This window comes from Doryrhamphus excisus, chromosome 9 (genome assembly GCF_030265055.1).
Source record: "Doryrhamphus excisus isolate RoL2022-K1 chromosome 9, RoL_Dexc_1.0, whole genome shotgun sequence".
In the NCBI taxonomy this organism is placed as follows: Eukaryota; Metazoa; Chordata; class Actinopteri; order Syngnathiformes; family Syngnathidae; genus Doryrhamphus; species Doryrhamphus excisus.
In genome coordinates, this window is record NC_080474.1 from 19,608,151 (window position 1) to 19,624,870 (window position 16,720).

A 16,720-nucleotide genomic window follows, 5' to 3' on the forward strand; every position below is an offset into this window, starting at 1 on the left:
GCAGCCAAAAAAGCAACACATCTGTTCGTTAATATAGTGAGGTATTAAATATATAATGATGTGTAGCCGACGTTATGTCAAGAATCTGTGCACACTTAAACACGGAGTACATGGAGCCCAGGAGGCGTCGTTAATGTTTTTTTTTTATTTGCCCTGTTACCTGTTTAATAGTTTAACATTTCTATCATCGAGTTGAGGACGCGAAGCAAAGCCGTTAAACAATTACTTTAGGATGTCAGCTGACTGATGTCATATGACATCTACAGTAGGTTTATGTGGTTAATACACATTAGCTTCCATTGATGTTATGGGCAAGCCTGCATTAGAACATACAGAACAGAAAATAACTACAGTCCCCATGATGCTTACAATGTGGAACCAGGAAGTAGTGAATTTTGGTAGAATTGTTATGCAGTGATTGTGTTTGGAACTGACAAACTTGGACATTGGGCTGCACGGTGGTCGAGTGGTTAGCATGCAGGCCTCACAGCTAGGAAACCCGAATTCAATTCCACTCTCTGCCATCTCTGTGTGGAGTTTGCATGTTTTATTTATGTATCATTTTTATTTTTATTTTTATTTTTATTTTTATTTTTATTTTTATTTTTATTTTTATTTTTATTTTTATTTTTATTTTTATTTTTATTTTTATTTTTATTTTTATTTAGTAGTTGACTATTGCCTAATATTCAGTGTGGAAGTGGTACATTTTTGCCTGCTTATTTTGTATATGGGTTGTTTGTCTATATGTGCCCTGCCATTGGCTGGCGACCAGTCCAGGGTGTACCCTGCCTCTCGCCCGAAGACAGCTGGGATAGGCTCCAGCACCCCCGCGACCCTCGAGAGGATAAGCGGTAAAAAATGAATGAATATTATTATTATTATTGTTCTTATTATTATTATTATGCTTTTTATTTTTAATTGATTATTTTCTTAGCTCTTTAGTAGTTGACTATTGACTAATATTCAGTGTGGAAGTGGTACATTTTTGCCTGCTTATTTTGTATATGGGTTGTTTGTCTATATGTGTCATGCCATTGGCTGGCGACCAGTCCAGGGTGTACCCCGCCTCTCGCCCGAAGACAGCTGGGATAGGCTCCAGCACCCCCGCGACCCTCGTGAGGATAAGCGGTAGAAAATGAATGAATATTATTATTATGTTTTTTAAATTTCTAATAAATTTTTTAGCTCTTTAGTAGTTGACTATTGCCTAATATTCAGTGTGGAAGTGGTACATTTTAGCCTGCTTAGAGATGTCGGGTACACACAAATCTGACCTGTCATACTCACATTTACACCTCCGGTTACTGAGTGGGAACCGAACCCACTCTGACTACAGAGATGACAGTCAAGTGAACCACGACACTATCAGTGACATACTGGTTATTGAATTATGCTATGACCTTCAAGGATGGAAATTTGGACTATTTGGATTGATGTATATTATTTCTAAGGAATTCTAAGGCAAAGCTACTATGTCAAATTCTCAAAATCCTTTCAACAACTCACCCAACTCACCTTTATCCTATCATCAGGCTTTAGCATATGGCCGCAGATTGCTAGCCAGCACAGCCTCCAACATCAAGAGCCTTTATCCTGTCAAAAGATACCGTGGTGGCATACCCACATGGCGGAGATTAAGCTCTTTATGAAGGTGACTCTACCTGGGTTTAGAAGTGAGCTCACTGCTCAGTCAAGCACTGAATCCAAATGGCGGCATGGCGTGAGCCTCGGCTCGCCTCGCCGCACTTCCTGTCACCGGCTCGCCCCAGATAAGGACAGATGACCTTTCCCCAGGTTGTTATAATAAATCAAATCCAGAGTCACTCATTCTTGCCTTTTTTTTCCAGGCCTTGCAGGTATCCGTGTTGAAATATTATATTCAATATCTGCAGGAATTTTCCATGTCATTGTTGAATATGTCAAGAAAAGAAGCGGACTATTCTGTTGTGTTTAAAATGAGAGCGTTGGCAATCACAGGAGAGCACAACAAATTAGTCAGGGCGGCAAAGTAATAATAATAATAATAATAATAACAAACTTGCTGATAAAGCGGATCCCCGGGTCAGCAACATTAGAGAATTTATGATACAAATCAAATTCTGCACAATTGCGTTTTATGGACTATTTCAGGTAGTGAACAAGAATATTCTTTTGCCAATTAGAGAGAAAACAGCCAAAGTTAATTGCCCCCCTGTTAATAGGAGCATTTAAGCTGCTCAGCCACCAAACAGGCCTCTCGGGGGCATTAACCACCAAATCTTGGAATCGCTGCACCAGCTGACTCATTCCCATCACACTGATGACTATATTTAACTAGATCAGTGCACATTCCGCTTTTAGCTCAGTTTCCAGGTGATGTCAGTAGGATCAGAAGAATTTATCTGAGTTGGGTAGCAAAGTAAAGTACCAGCAATGTTGTACTATGTCATGAGTATTGGTTTTAGTAGTATTGGTCAGATGAGGCAGTCAATCAGATTCGCGGGGGTGCTGGAGCCTATCCCAGCTGTCTTCCGGCGAGAGGCGGGGTACACCCTGGACTGGTGGCCAGCCAATCACATTTAGCACATATAGACAAACAACCATTCACACTCACATTCATACCTATGGACAATTTGGAGTCGCTAATTAACCTAGCATGTTTTTGGAATGTGGGAGGAAACCGGAGTACCCGGAGAAAACCGGAGAAAACATGCAGAGATGCCCAAGGGTGGAATTGAACTTGGGTCTCCTAGATGTGAGGCCTGCACACTAACCACTCGTTCGCCGTGCAGCCGCCATTATTAAAGTTCATTCATTCATTCATTTTCTACCGCTTATCCTCATTAGGGTTGTGGGCATGCTGGAGCCTATCCCAGCTGTCTTCCGGCGAGAGGCCGGGTACACCCTGGACTGGTGGCCAGCCAATCACAGGGCACATATAGACAAACAACCATTCACACTCACATTCATACCTATGGACAATTTGGAGTCGCTAATTAACCTAGCATGTTTTTGGAATGTGGGGGGGAGTACCCGGAGAAAACCCACGCAAGCGAGATGGCCGAGTATGGAATTGAACTCAGGTTTCCTAGCTGTGAGGCCTGCATTCTAATCACTTGCCCGCCGTGCAGCTGTCTTATAATATTACAACTTCTAAAAACTTATTTTTACTTTATGCTAGGGTGACTACCACAAAGTCCATAGGGCATGCTGGAGCCTATCACAGCTGACTTTGGCTGCTTCTAAAATTATTTTTCCCTAATAATAACTTTTTGTCCTAATATTTGGCCTTTAATCTTGTGAAATTATAGTAGATTTTTTTTCCATTTTTGCTGTCATTTTTTACCCGGAGAAAACCCACGCATGCACGGGGAGAACATGCAAACTCCACACAGAGATGGCCGAAGGTGGAATTGAACCCTGTGAGGTCTGCGCGCTAACCACTCGACCGCCGTGCCGCCCGGGTCTGTTCAATCTTTTATTATTATTTTATTATTGCTCTCCTGTGTGAGCCAGTTATCTTCTTACCTGTCGTAGGAACACTATAAACCTTGCAACCCAACCTACCTCGTGTTCCCTGCGTCACTTGTTGCTGTTTTTAACTGGTTTTAATGTCCAAGCAGTAATTTTACATTTGATCAGAGTCACTTAAAATCCCTTAAAGTCACTTAATACCCCTTGTGAGGATAAGCGGTAGAAAATGAATTAATGTTGTTATAATAGAAATGAACCTGAGTAAATATGCAACATTGTTTCATTCATTCATTCATTTTCTACCGCTTTTTCCTCACGAGGGTCGCGGGGGTGCTGGAGCCTATCCCAGCTGTCTTCGTGCGAGAGGCGGGGTACACCCTGGACTGGTCGCCAGCCAATCACAGGGCACATATAGACAAACAACCATTCACACTCACATTCATACCTATGGACAATTTGGAGTCGCTAATTAACCTAGCATGTTTTTGGAATGTGGGAGGAAACCGGAAAACCCGGAGAAAACCGGAGAAAACATGCAGAGATGCCCAAGGGTGGAATCGAACTTGGGTCTCCTAGATGTGAGGCCTGCACACTAACCACTCGTTCGCCGTGCAGCCCCCATTATTAAAGTTCATTCATTCATTCATTTTCTACAGCTTATCCTCATGAGGGTCGTGGGCGTGCTGGAGCCTATCCCAGCTGTCTTCCGGCGAGAGGCGGGGTACACCCTGTACTGGTGGCCAGCCAATCACAGGGCACATATAGACAAACAACCATTCACACTCCACATTCCAAAAACATGCTACGTTAATTAGCGACTCCAAATTGAAGACATCTGGGATAGGCTCAAGCATAACCAAGCGACCTTAGTGAGGATAAGCGGTATAGAAAACAGATGGATGGATCTCCACAAAAATATAAAATATTTTTCTATATATGATACTGTAGGGGCTGCACGGTGGTCGAGTGGTTAGCGGACAGACCTCACAGCTAGGAGACCCGAGTTCAATTCCACTCTCGGCAGAAATTAATCTGAAAAAAATGAGTAAATATGCAACATTGTTTTATACACAAAAATAAAATGAAAACTGCAGGCTCACTTCAAGAACATTGTGACGAGCGCCAGCCATCGGACCAAATGCCATCCTTTAATCACACTGTAAAAGCTGATTCAGACATCTGGAGATTCATATTTGCCTGACCAGCAAGTATTTTTGACAGCAGCCTCACACAACCTGCAAGCCTGATCTGGCAAGCCGCTCGCTTTTCATTACCTAGAGTGGCTTTTAGAGAAAAGAGTTTAAGCTCCAGCCACACTACATCCCAAGACAAATGGACACTGACGCACAACCGTGACAACTTATACACATATATGACGCTAATGCTGCAGCGGCATCGAGGAGCAAAGCTAGTAAAGTAAAGTAAACTAAACTGTAGTTTAAATAATTTGGACTTTTAACTAAATTTTACAAAAATAGTTGCACAGAAATCACATATTGTATAAGACGTCAACATGATCAGCATTCCCAGCATGTAGACCAGGGGTCTCAAACTCAATTTACCTGGGGGCCACTGGAGCTAGGGCAGGGGTGGGCAAACTACGGCCCGGGGGCCACATGCGGCCCACTAAGCGTTTGAATCCGGCCCGCCAGTTGCTTTCTAACTTTTAACATACGTACATGCTGGCAACATGACTTGCAAGTCGGATGTCTTCTTCAGTAAAAAAAATAACAATAAAAATAATTTAAATATATAAAAATATAATATATTAAATATAATATAATAATATAATAAATATAATTGATATATAATGTAATTAATAATAATAATATAATTATAATATATATATCATATGTAGATTAAATATAATATATAATAAATAAATAAAGTTAGACAAATAATTCAAGGTGGACTGTTAGAATTATATACAAACATATACAAATATACATATATACAAATAAAAGTAAAAGTAAATAAAATAAATAAATAAATAATAAATATATAAAAATATAATATGTTAAATATAATATATATCATAATAAAATTAATATATAATATAATTAATCATGATAATATATAATAAATAAATAAAATTAGACAAATAATTAAAGGTGGACTGTTAATTATAAGCGTAAAATAGTGTGTGTTATAAAATATATATTCTGCCCCCCCCCCGCACAGTTTTGTTAACTCAATGCGGCCCACGAGTCCAAAAGTTTGCCCATCCCTGAGCTAGGGTCTGGATCAGGTTTTCCAAAAAAAAAAAAAAATGCATTTATTAAAAACAGAAAAATATACAAACTTTTTCAGTGCTTTGGTTCCGATTTTCTACAATAAAAGCTCTGATAAAACATTCCACTGTTCTCAAATATCTTAATTTTTTTTTTCTGCACAAAATAAGATGAAAAATAAATAAACAAATCAAGAATAAAGAAATCAATCAGTAATAAATAAATATAATAATAATAATAAAACGGCAAATAATAAAAACTTAAGAAACCACATATAGTTGGTGGGTAGACAAATTATTTTTTTCAGATTAAAATGAACAAAACATTATTAGAGCCCTGTAGACATGACAAAACACGACTATCATCACATTTATACTTTTTTTATTTACAACATATTGCGCAACTGCAGCGTCTCGAGACACATGCTAACTCGCAAACTAGAGCGCTAGCGACCAAAACGGTAGCCTTCAAGTTATTTCCTTTCAACTTAAATAGCCAAAAACTTACCACTTCCACACGCATAGGGAGGATAACTATTAACAGTTATTTAACCTTTAACATGAACATTAATCAAACGTAATAAATTTTTTCTGGGTACATGATACCATACAGCATCCATATCAAACATTAAACTTTCATATCAAGGCGGGGGCCTCAAACTAGTGTCCTGCGGGCCACATTTGGCCCGCGGGCCGCATGTTTGAGACCCCTGATGTAGCCTATATATACCGTTAATGAGCAAACACTACTGGTATAATTGCAAATATACATCATATTGCGGCCCAAGTGAAATCTAACATAAATTCGTTTCTTCGGTCTCCATGGACTCTTCAGTAAAATATGAACCAGCTCCAGTCTGTACAGTAAGTTGTTTTCCTTCTCTTTGTTACACGCAGACACCAGCTTTCTCACAGACATGAAGAAGACTCATAAGTGCGACCAAATCGATAAAGACGCAGCTAAGAAAACACAACAATGAATTGAAATACACAAGGAAGCTCTGTAGGGGTGAGAATCCCAGCATGGCTGAGTGATCATTAGTGCAAGGTAAGAGCAACTACTTCAGGGTTCAGGATCATCAGTCAGACTTTCCGAACTTGGAAAACGAGAAGCAGATAGGTTCGTAATTGCAAGCGTCCAAGCTGCTATAAAACAATCCTACCATCTAACGTGATATTTAAAATAGTCGTACTCAAACTTCCATTTCATTAAACATATTGTTAGAAAGCCCATAATTTACGTGGTTTGTGTCACTGATAATATTCAGCTATGGACGTCCTACTCTGTTCGGCGGTCAGTAAACTCACCTCAGTGCCGTTGCGTCGGTTAAGCTATTTATTACTTCTCTGACGCTTTCTTTAGCCGAACACTTGAATGCGTAGAGGTGAGGTTTTGGTTCCATTATCGGAGCTGTGCTGTTGTTTGTTCATTGGTGCTAACATTAGCATTCAAGCTAACTGTATGTATGACCACTTATTGTTTTAATAAGCGTCATATTTACTTAATTTCCTTGTAGATTTATGTATGTAATGTGCCTTTGGCTTATCATTATGTTTAAGTAATATCAGTTACGGCTGCACGGTGGTCAAGTGGTTAGCGCGCAGACCTCACAGATAAGGAGACAAGGGTTCAATTCCACCCTCGGCCATCTCTCATCATGGCAACGCATGGCAACGCATGGCAACGCATGGCATCGCATCGCAACGCAACGCAACGAAACGCAACGTAATTTTCACAAAATAAAACAACCCCTTACTTTTCTCATACAAAACAACCATAGTGGTAAATCACTGCTTTTACTTTGAAAATGCATCGCAACACAACGCATCGCAACACAACGCATCGCAACACAACGCATCGCAACGCAACGCATCGCAACGCAACGCAACGCATCGCATCGCAACGCAACGCATCGCAACGCAACGCAACGCAACGCAACGCACCGCAACGCATCGCAACGCATCGCAACGCATCGCAACGCAACGCATCGCATCGCAACGCATCGCATCGCAACGCATCGCATCGCAACGCATCGCATCGCATCGCAACGCATCGCAACGCATCGCAACGCATCGCAACGCATCGCAACGCATCGCAACGCATCGCAACGCATCGCAACGCATCGCAACGCATCGCAACGCATCGCAACGCATCGCAACGCAACGCATCGCAACGCATCGCAACGCATCGCATCGCAACGCATCGCAACGCATCGCAACGCATCGCAACGCATCGCAACGCATCGCAACGCATCGCAACGCATCGCAACGCATCACAACGCATCACAACGCAACGCAACATTTACATGTTACATTACTGAGGTTTGGTGACAAGGGTTAAATTCCACCCTCGGCCATCTCTCATCATGGCAACGCATGGCAACGCATGGCAACGCATGGCAACGCATCGCAACATTTACATGTTACATTACTGAGGTATGATGATGATAAAACAGAGCTAAAACAAGGGAAATAATCAACTATTGAAATGACTCAAGTACTCATACTTACATCGACTAACTCATGATTTTAGTCATGTGTGCAAATATCCGAAGTTTCCCAGTGAAAACTCTTTCCATGTCATGGCAGGAAACAAGTGCTTGACATACAGTGGTGCTGTTGCCTCCTCAATAAAGGTAGCACTTAATTATCAAACAGACTGGATTACTGCTCAGGGCTGCCAGCAATGATGACTTGAATTAATGACACCCACAAAAAAAAAAAAAAGTAATCTCCTCTCACCGGAAATCCAAGGTCTGCGAAGACACATCAACACGTAATAAACATCCCATCACTGCGACGAGTGCATCGTTGATATAAAAAAAAACAAACTTCAAACCTCCAAGACTTTGTGTCTCTGTTCAGTAAACAAGGTGTATTTATCACTTTGCATTCAAAGCAGTATTGTCAGTTGATGAAAAAGTACATTACTTCTGCAAATTGGAGCTGCTTTTGTACTGCTAATTGGCAACAACGCTAATAAACAAAAAACGCAACCAAGATGAATTGACATAGGAAATTTCACAAACTATTCAAATTGTTGCTAAATATGTGTCTAAATAATTATTCTGATAATATTTCTTTCTTTCTATGTGTTTTGTTAGATTAACCTCTGAATGCAATAAAACTAAATTCATGACAATAATAACTTTGTTCTATATTGATGAATGTTATGGTCGGGTACGGCGAATAGACATGCATCATTTAACAATCGGAGCTGTAAGTTGAAACTACGACAGTAAATGGACCTTCTCTGTGCATCAATTATAATGAATAAAATATTAGCAGGGATGTTATTTAGCGAAGGATTAAGGCACATCACTGCTGAGGCATGTAAGTAATAACAGTCTTTCACTGCTCCAGCCGGAACATCGTAGACATTAAAGTGGGGACGTAAAAAGGGATATTTTCAGGAGCGGTGCAAAGAAATATATCACAAAGAGGAACTTATAATTATAGTACCGAAAAACAGAAAGAGTAGCCGACACCAATGTGTTGCATTGGTTTCTTCTGAACTAGCCATTCATTATGCATAAGCAACAAGGAAGCGTCTAATGATCTTTTTATATCTGTCAGCATAAATTACAATTAAGCCGCTCTTAAAAAGAAAAGGAACTAAGATGAATTGAAACCAGGATATGGTGTGTATATTGTCTAAAAGGGACAACTAATCATTGCACTTCATAGGTGATGTGCAGTCAGGGCCAAACAAAACAACCATAGTGATAAATCACTGCTTTTACATCGCAACGCATCGCATCGCAACGCAACGCAACGCAACGCAACACATCGCAACACATCGCAACGCAACGAAACGCAACGAAACGCATCGCACCGCAACGCATCGCAGCGCAACGCAACGCATCGCATCGCAACGCATCGCAACGCATCGCAACGCAACGCATCGCAACGCATCGCAACGCATCGCAACGCATCGCAACGCATCGCAACGCATCGCAACGCATCGCAACGCATCGCAACACATCGCATCGCATCGCAAAGCAACAAATCGCAACGCATCGCAACGCATCGCAACGCATCGCAACGCATCGCAACGCATCGCAACGCATCGCAACGCATCGCAACGCATCGCAACGCATCGCAACGCATCGCAACGCATCGCAACGCATCGGAACGCAACGCATCGCAACGCATCGCATCGCAACGCATCGCAACGCATCGCATCGCAACGCATCGCATCGCATCGCAACGCATCGCAACGCATCGCAACGCATCGCAACGCATCGCAACGCATCGCAACGCATCGCAACGCATCGCAACGCATCGCATCGCAACGCAATTTTCACAAAATAAAACACCCCCTTACTTTTCTCATACAAAACAACCATTGTGGTAAATCACTGCTTTTACTTTGAAAACGCATCGCAACGCATCGCAACGCATCGCAACGCATCGCAACGCATCGCAACGCATCGCAACGCATCGCAACGCATCGCAACGCATCGCAACGCATCGCAACGCATCGCATCGCAACGCATCGCATCGCAACGCATCGCATCGCAACGCATCGCATCGCAACGCATCGCAACGCATCGCAACGCATCGCAACATAACATAACATTTTTGGTTCCAACGACATTCAACTTACAGTACCGTAGCGTGTTTGCAGCAGGGAGTCAAACACAACACATGTATCCTCGCTATGTCTCTTATTCATGAAAATTTGCGAGCATAGACAAATGAACTGATTATGCGTGTGGATACTTTTGTCAAAACTGTCAGTGGAACTTTCAATCCAGTTTGACTTTGTGTACCCACACATTCTAAGAAATAATCAACTCCAGTCAGACCACAGGAGTCAGAAAGCATGAAAAACAAGCCACTCAACAAGCCGCATACATCCCCCTTAAGAGGTGTGTTTCTCCAAAAAAGCCTCTGAAGAACGCAGGCCTTCCTGCTCCACTTCCTCGCTGATGGACAGCACACTCCAGAGGAGCCACGCTGCAGGACACGCACACTGATCATTTGTGACACACGTGACCTTTTCCTGGGCCGTGCGGCCGGCTCACCGTGCAGCATTGCCTGCCCCGGCTGAAAAGGCCATACAGCGGCATGCAGGTGGAGACGCTATATCACCCCGTCTCTTGCACCCCCAACCTCCACCTCACTGAGGTCTTTTCCAGGCAGCAAGGTGAGGCTGGACTAAGACAGTCATTCAATTTATAAGGCACAACAAGGCACGCATCTCAATGTGGAGATTTGCAACATTGGGATTGTTCATTCATTCATTTTCTACCGCTTTTTCCTCACCAGGGTCGTGGGAATGCTGGAGCCTATCCCAGCTGTCTTCGGGCGAGAAGCCGTGCAGCCCCCATTATTAAAGTTCATTCATTCATTTTCTACCGCTTATCCTTACAAGGGTCACTGGAGTGCTGGAGCCTATCCCAGCTGTCTTTGGGCGAGAAGCCGTGCAGCCCCCATTATTAAAGTTCATTCATTCATTCATTCATTTTCTAGCGCTTATCCTTACAAGGGTCACAGGAGTGCTGGAGCCTATCCCAGCAGCCCCCATCATTCATTCATTCATTCATTCATTTTCTACCACTTATCCTCACGAGGGTCACGGGAGTGCTGGAGCCTATCCCAGCTGTCTTCGGGCAAGAGGCAGGGTACACCCTGGTGGCCAGCCAATCACAGGGCACATATAGGCAAACAACCATTCACACTCACATTCATACCTATAGACAATTTGGAGTCGCTAATTAACCTAGCATGTTTTTGGAATGTGGGAGGAAACTGGAGTACCCGGAGAAAACCCACGCATGAACATGCAGAGATGCAAGGGTGGAATCGAACTTGGGTCTCCTAGATGTGAGGCCTGCACACTAACCACTCGACCGCCATGCAGCCTCCATTATTAAAGTTAATTTATTCATTCATTTTCTACCGCTTTTTCCTCACGAGGGTCGCGGGGGTGCTGGAGTCTATCCCAGCTGTCTTTGGGTTTGTCGGGGTACACCCTGGACTGGTGGCCAGCCAATCACAGGGCACATATAGACAAACAACCATTCACACTCACATTCATACCTATGGACTATTTGGAGTCGCTAATTAACCTAGCATGTTTCTGGAATGTACGGGAAGAACATGCAGACATGCCCAAGAGTGGAATCGAACTTGGGTCTCCTAGATGTGAGGCCTGCACACTAACCACTCATCCACCGTGCAGCCCCCATTATTAAAGTTACAAAATCTTTTAAATTTTTTATACATAAAGAGTTTATATACTTGTAAATGCCCCGGCTGTAGTAATATTAAGAGTACTGTATTTAAAGACGCGTAGTGGTATACTATATGGGGAAACACAATCATTTGAAATAAATAATGAAGGCATTGCAAAAGAAAATGTTGTTGTACCAAGGTGAAATTTGCATAATGCTATTAGTCATCTCACTCAATAAGGGTGGCGTGTGCATGCCGTGTCTGGTCCAACATAATGCGTCCTGCTTGAGAAAGAGGCAGAATGGCCTTAGAATAGACGCGGTGGGATTTAAGTACACGGGCCGGGAGGACTGTGAGTGCAGAGTGGATGCGGCAGCTGTGAAATGAAGAGCTGTCGCATCCAGTGAGCACTTTTCTGAGTGGAGGAAACACACTTGGCACAGTAGAAATAAATCATGCGCTCCTGGTTTTTTTATTTTGTTGTTTTTTTATTTATTTTTTATTTTTTTGCACATCAGCATGCGATTGTAGTTTTCAAAACAAGCAACGGGAAGTTCTCTCCGCTGTGTAAAGATTTCCGGTTTCTGATGTGATATTCGCAAAGTGTCGCTAATGCTTGAGGGGATAACTTCAACTGATGCAGCTTTAATGCGTCATTTCATGAATACCTTCACGTGTGGTGCAGCAAATAAAATATACAACCATTATGGTGAGAGGAAACTTAATAAATGCAGGACATCTACTGACTTGGGCAGACATCTTACCCAAGAAGTAGATGGGGGTCAGATGTCATGGCGGTAGATGTCCCGCAAAGGTCCAAATCTGAACTTATTCAAACTTTTTGGAGTTGATGCTACTAAGGCAATGACTTTGAATGGTAACCACCACAATGTATTATTTATTTCATTAGATGGATAGATGGATGGATGGATGGATGGATGGATGGATATTTTATTCATCATCCAGCAGCTTACAGATTTGGAAAACACGGCGGTATGCAGGGTTCAAGAAAATAAGGTAGATGGATGGATGGATGAGTGGGTGGGTGGGTGGGTGGGTGGTTGGGTGGATGGATGGATGGATGGATAGATAGATACTTTATTCATCATCCAGCAGCTTACAGATTTGGAAAACACAGGGGCATGCAGGGTTTAAGAAAATAAGGTGGATGGATGGATGGATGGATGGATGGATGGATGGAGGGAGGGAGGGAGGGAGGGAGGGAGGGATGGATGGATGGATGGATGGATGGATGGATGGATGGATGGATGGATGGATGGATGGATGGATGGATGGATGGATGGATGGATGGATGGATGGATGGATGGATGGATGGATGGATGGATGGATGGATGGATGGATGGATGGATGGATGGATGGATGGATGGATGGATGGATGGATGGATGGATGGATGGATGGATGGATGGATGGATGGATGGATGGATGGATGGATGGATGGATGGATGGATGGATGGATGGATGGATGGATGGATGGATGGATGGATGGATGGATGGATAGATAGATAGATAGATAGATAGATAGATAGATAGTGTGAATGGTTGTTTGTCTATATGTACACAGTGATTGGCTGGCCACCAGTCCAGCGTGTACTGTCTCATCCAAAGACAGCCGGGATAGGCTCCAGCACCCCAGAAAATGAATGAACGAATATTAATATCCACCTCTACTTATATATATATATATATATATATATTAATGCACATTTGATAAAAATACATTTCTACCAGTGCATCCTCTCACATTGAGTCTTCGCCTCAAATAAATGTATGTTTCTGCAGTCATTACAATAAAACAAAATATTTTGACACATCACTCCGAGCCAAGAGAGAGGTGTGTGTGTGTGTCTGTGTGTGTTTGTGTGTGTGTAGTATAGTTCAGTATGTGTGTGTGATGTCTGTGGAGCAACACTAGCAGCAAGTAGAGATGTGATGGAAAGGCAATTAAGTAAACACAGTGTGCCAAAGAGCATCTGCACAAATACTCTCCAGCACCGAGAGGGGATCCTGTATGCAGTTGGTTAATGGGTCTGACAGCAGAAATAATAACATTGGCGGCACAGACAGTCTCTTTGTGTGGGACTTGATGTGAACAGAAGGAGCACAACCTCTATCTATTTATAGTTTACATATTGAGGATAACTAACTTTTTTTTTTTTTGCAGGGTGCATGCATTCAAAGAAATCACTGATTGCTGCCTGATTGGTTGCAATTATTGCAACCTTTTTTTTTGTACAATCAGTGTCAAGTTTTTGCATTAAAGTTGATTTCTGGATTCTGCATTTGTTACATTGTGATCAATTCAATGCGACGTGGATGAAAATAAGCACATAGAAATATTATGAAGTTTTGAGACTTTTTGACTTTTTACCTTTTATTCCTCTGGACTTCCTTCTTATCCATGATGACAGGGACGCAGTTGGTCAGTTCCGTCCAGTCCGCATGCAGCCCGCAGCTCCATCCGGTAGAGAAGCGAGAGAAGAGCCACGACTCCTCTTTCCCCGGCCGGTGACAAGTGCACTTCTTCTGGCCGGGCTTGCAGTCGCACGGCTGCTCCAAGCGGATATTCCTCACCAGGTGCCTGCCGAAGGTGGTCCCTCCAGTCTTCTGGATGTGCAGGAACACGATCACGTCGTCCCCTTTAATGTTGAACTCAACGTGTCTGTTCAAGTCTCTTTCGGTGAAGTTGAATTTTGACGGCACCTTCGAAGGCGCGTCGTCCTCCAGGTCCTGGTCCTGGTCCCGGTCGAAATCATCTCCGTCCTGGTAGCGAGTAGCGAGAAGGCTCACTCCCCGCAGCGTGTCTCCGTTTTTCAGGGGGCACGAATTGCTTCCTGCGGGACATATGTACTGGTAGCCTATCGTAACAAAAAGCACAGCGAGAATAGGAACCAAGATCAGCTTGCTGGACTTATCATCCATTATAGGTTTCGTCTTCATTCCATCACTGGGGAGAAGAAGTGTTCTGGACTCAATGCTCCTTAAGGTGCCTAATATTTCGGGTACGGGTGCCACATGTTGACAGAGCGAAAGCGTCTTCCCTTTCTAAAGTTGAGATTCATGGCTGCGGGATCAAACTTCTAAAAACCCGAAAATCCGCGCCCATGATGGCTCCCATGCTTGAGGTCCTCTCCGGTGTAAAACGCAACAGTACGCGTGTGGTGTCTTGGGAGGTGATGTCGCAAGACTGGGACTGTTGCGCAGCCTCGCCACCCAACTCACTGCACCCCCCACACCCCACCACCACCACCACCACCACTACCCCCCGCCACCGGCAGCATCCCACAGCCTCCCCCGGCTGCTGAGGCTCTCTGTCTGGCTACGCTGCTGATAGACCCCGCCTGTGCTCACACGAGCTCCGCGTCCTGCGCTCGGAACATCCCAGAATTCCTACACGGACATCATGCGTATGTAGCGACACTGAACGCAACATCTACTCAACAGTATCTCATTAAAAGACACCGGAACTTCTCACCTGTAATCACATGACATTAACATGTACTATTTACATCATCACCGACTACTGTATTTTATTTACTATTGTATATGCTGCTTGCCGGCTTAGTGCCAGAGCCTATCCCAGTGACTTTGGGTGAGAGGTTCATCACCAGCCAACCGCAAGGCACACAAAGTCACGCTAGTCGAAATATACAGATATTATGTTGGCTTGTTGTAAAAGGCCTCACAGCTAGGACACCTGAGTTCAATCCCACCCTCCAAAAACATGCTAGGTTAATTGGCGACTCCAAATTATCCATAGGTATGAATGTGAGTGTGAATGGTTGTTTGTCTATATGTGCCCTGTGATTGGCTGGCCACCAGTCCAGGGTGTACCCCGCCTCCCACCTCCCGCCCAAAGACAGCTGGGATAGGCTCCAGCACCCCCGCGTGAGGAAAATCCACTTCTAGAGTGTTGAACTTGTATGGTACAATCCAGGCTGCACGGTAGTGAAGTGGTTAGCATTCAGGCCTCACAGTTAGGAGACCCGAGTTCAATTCCACCCTCGGCCATCTCTGTGTGGAGTTTGCATGTTCTCCCCGTGCATGCGTGGGTTTTCTCCGGGTACTCCGGTTTCCTCCCACATTCCAAAAACATGCTAGGTTAATTAGCAACTCCAAATTGTCCATAGGTATGAATGTGAGTGTGAATGGTTGTTTGTCTATATGTGCCCAGTGATTGGCTGGCCAGCAGTCAAATGACTCCGCCTCTCGCCCGGAGACATAACACAGTGGTTCACTTTTCTACATGGCAAAACAAACTGTCATATTCATATTTTCCTACTCTGGAAAATCTGTTCAAAAACTAGTGTTTTTAAAACAAACATAATATTGTGTGCCTACTGAGACTAAATTGATGAAAACTCATACAATATGGAGTATCATTTATCAGTGGTCAGTAAGGCATCTACATAATGTAATGAGATTCAAAGCAAGAGCAGTATAAACAGTCTCCCTTTGCAAATGTTAAAAGTTAGTAGCAAAATGTTTATCATGATGGTGTATTTTGGTTAAAGTATTGATTTTTTAAAATTATTTTATAATTATTTTTTAAACGCATCTACAGTGCACTAAAACATCTCCAACAATAAACATATTTCTAAATGATCAAAACAAAGCGTTACAATCTTTATAAACACAAATGTTTGAGATTTAAAAAGCGGTTCAATGAACTACCTACCGTGTGATACACAACATGCAGCTCTCCAAAGCTTTTTAGCTGTCCAACGATGTGCCTGACTAAAAATATAAATTTAATTATTCATACGTCTGAATAATAATATAATTAAATGACACAACAGAGACATCAACTTATGTTATTAGATGAAACATTA

General features: G+C 42.9%; 1 protein-coding gene across 1 annotated transcript in view; it reads right to left on the reverse strand.

Moving 5' to 3' along the window:
• Positions 1-15,065, reverse strand: part of hs6st3b (heparan sulfate 6-O-sulfotransferase 3b) — a 63,193-nt gene extending 48,128 nt beyond the window's left edge. The window contains exon 1 of the mRNA XM_058082718.1: positions 14,260-15,065. Within this exon, the coding sequence (XP_057938701.1) occupies positions 14,260-14,828 (569 nt within the window). The 5' untranslated portion in view covers positions 14,829-15,065. The remainder of the gene's footprint in view (positions 1-14,259) is intronic.
• Between the last annotated feature and the right edge of the window lie 1,655 nt (positions 15,066-16,720).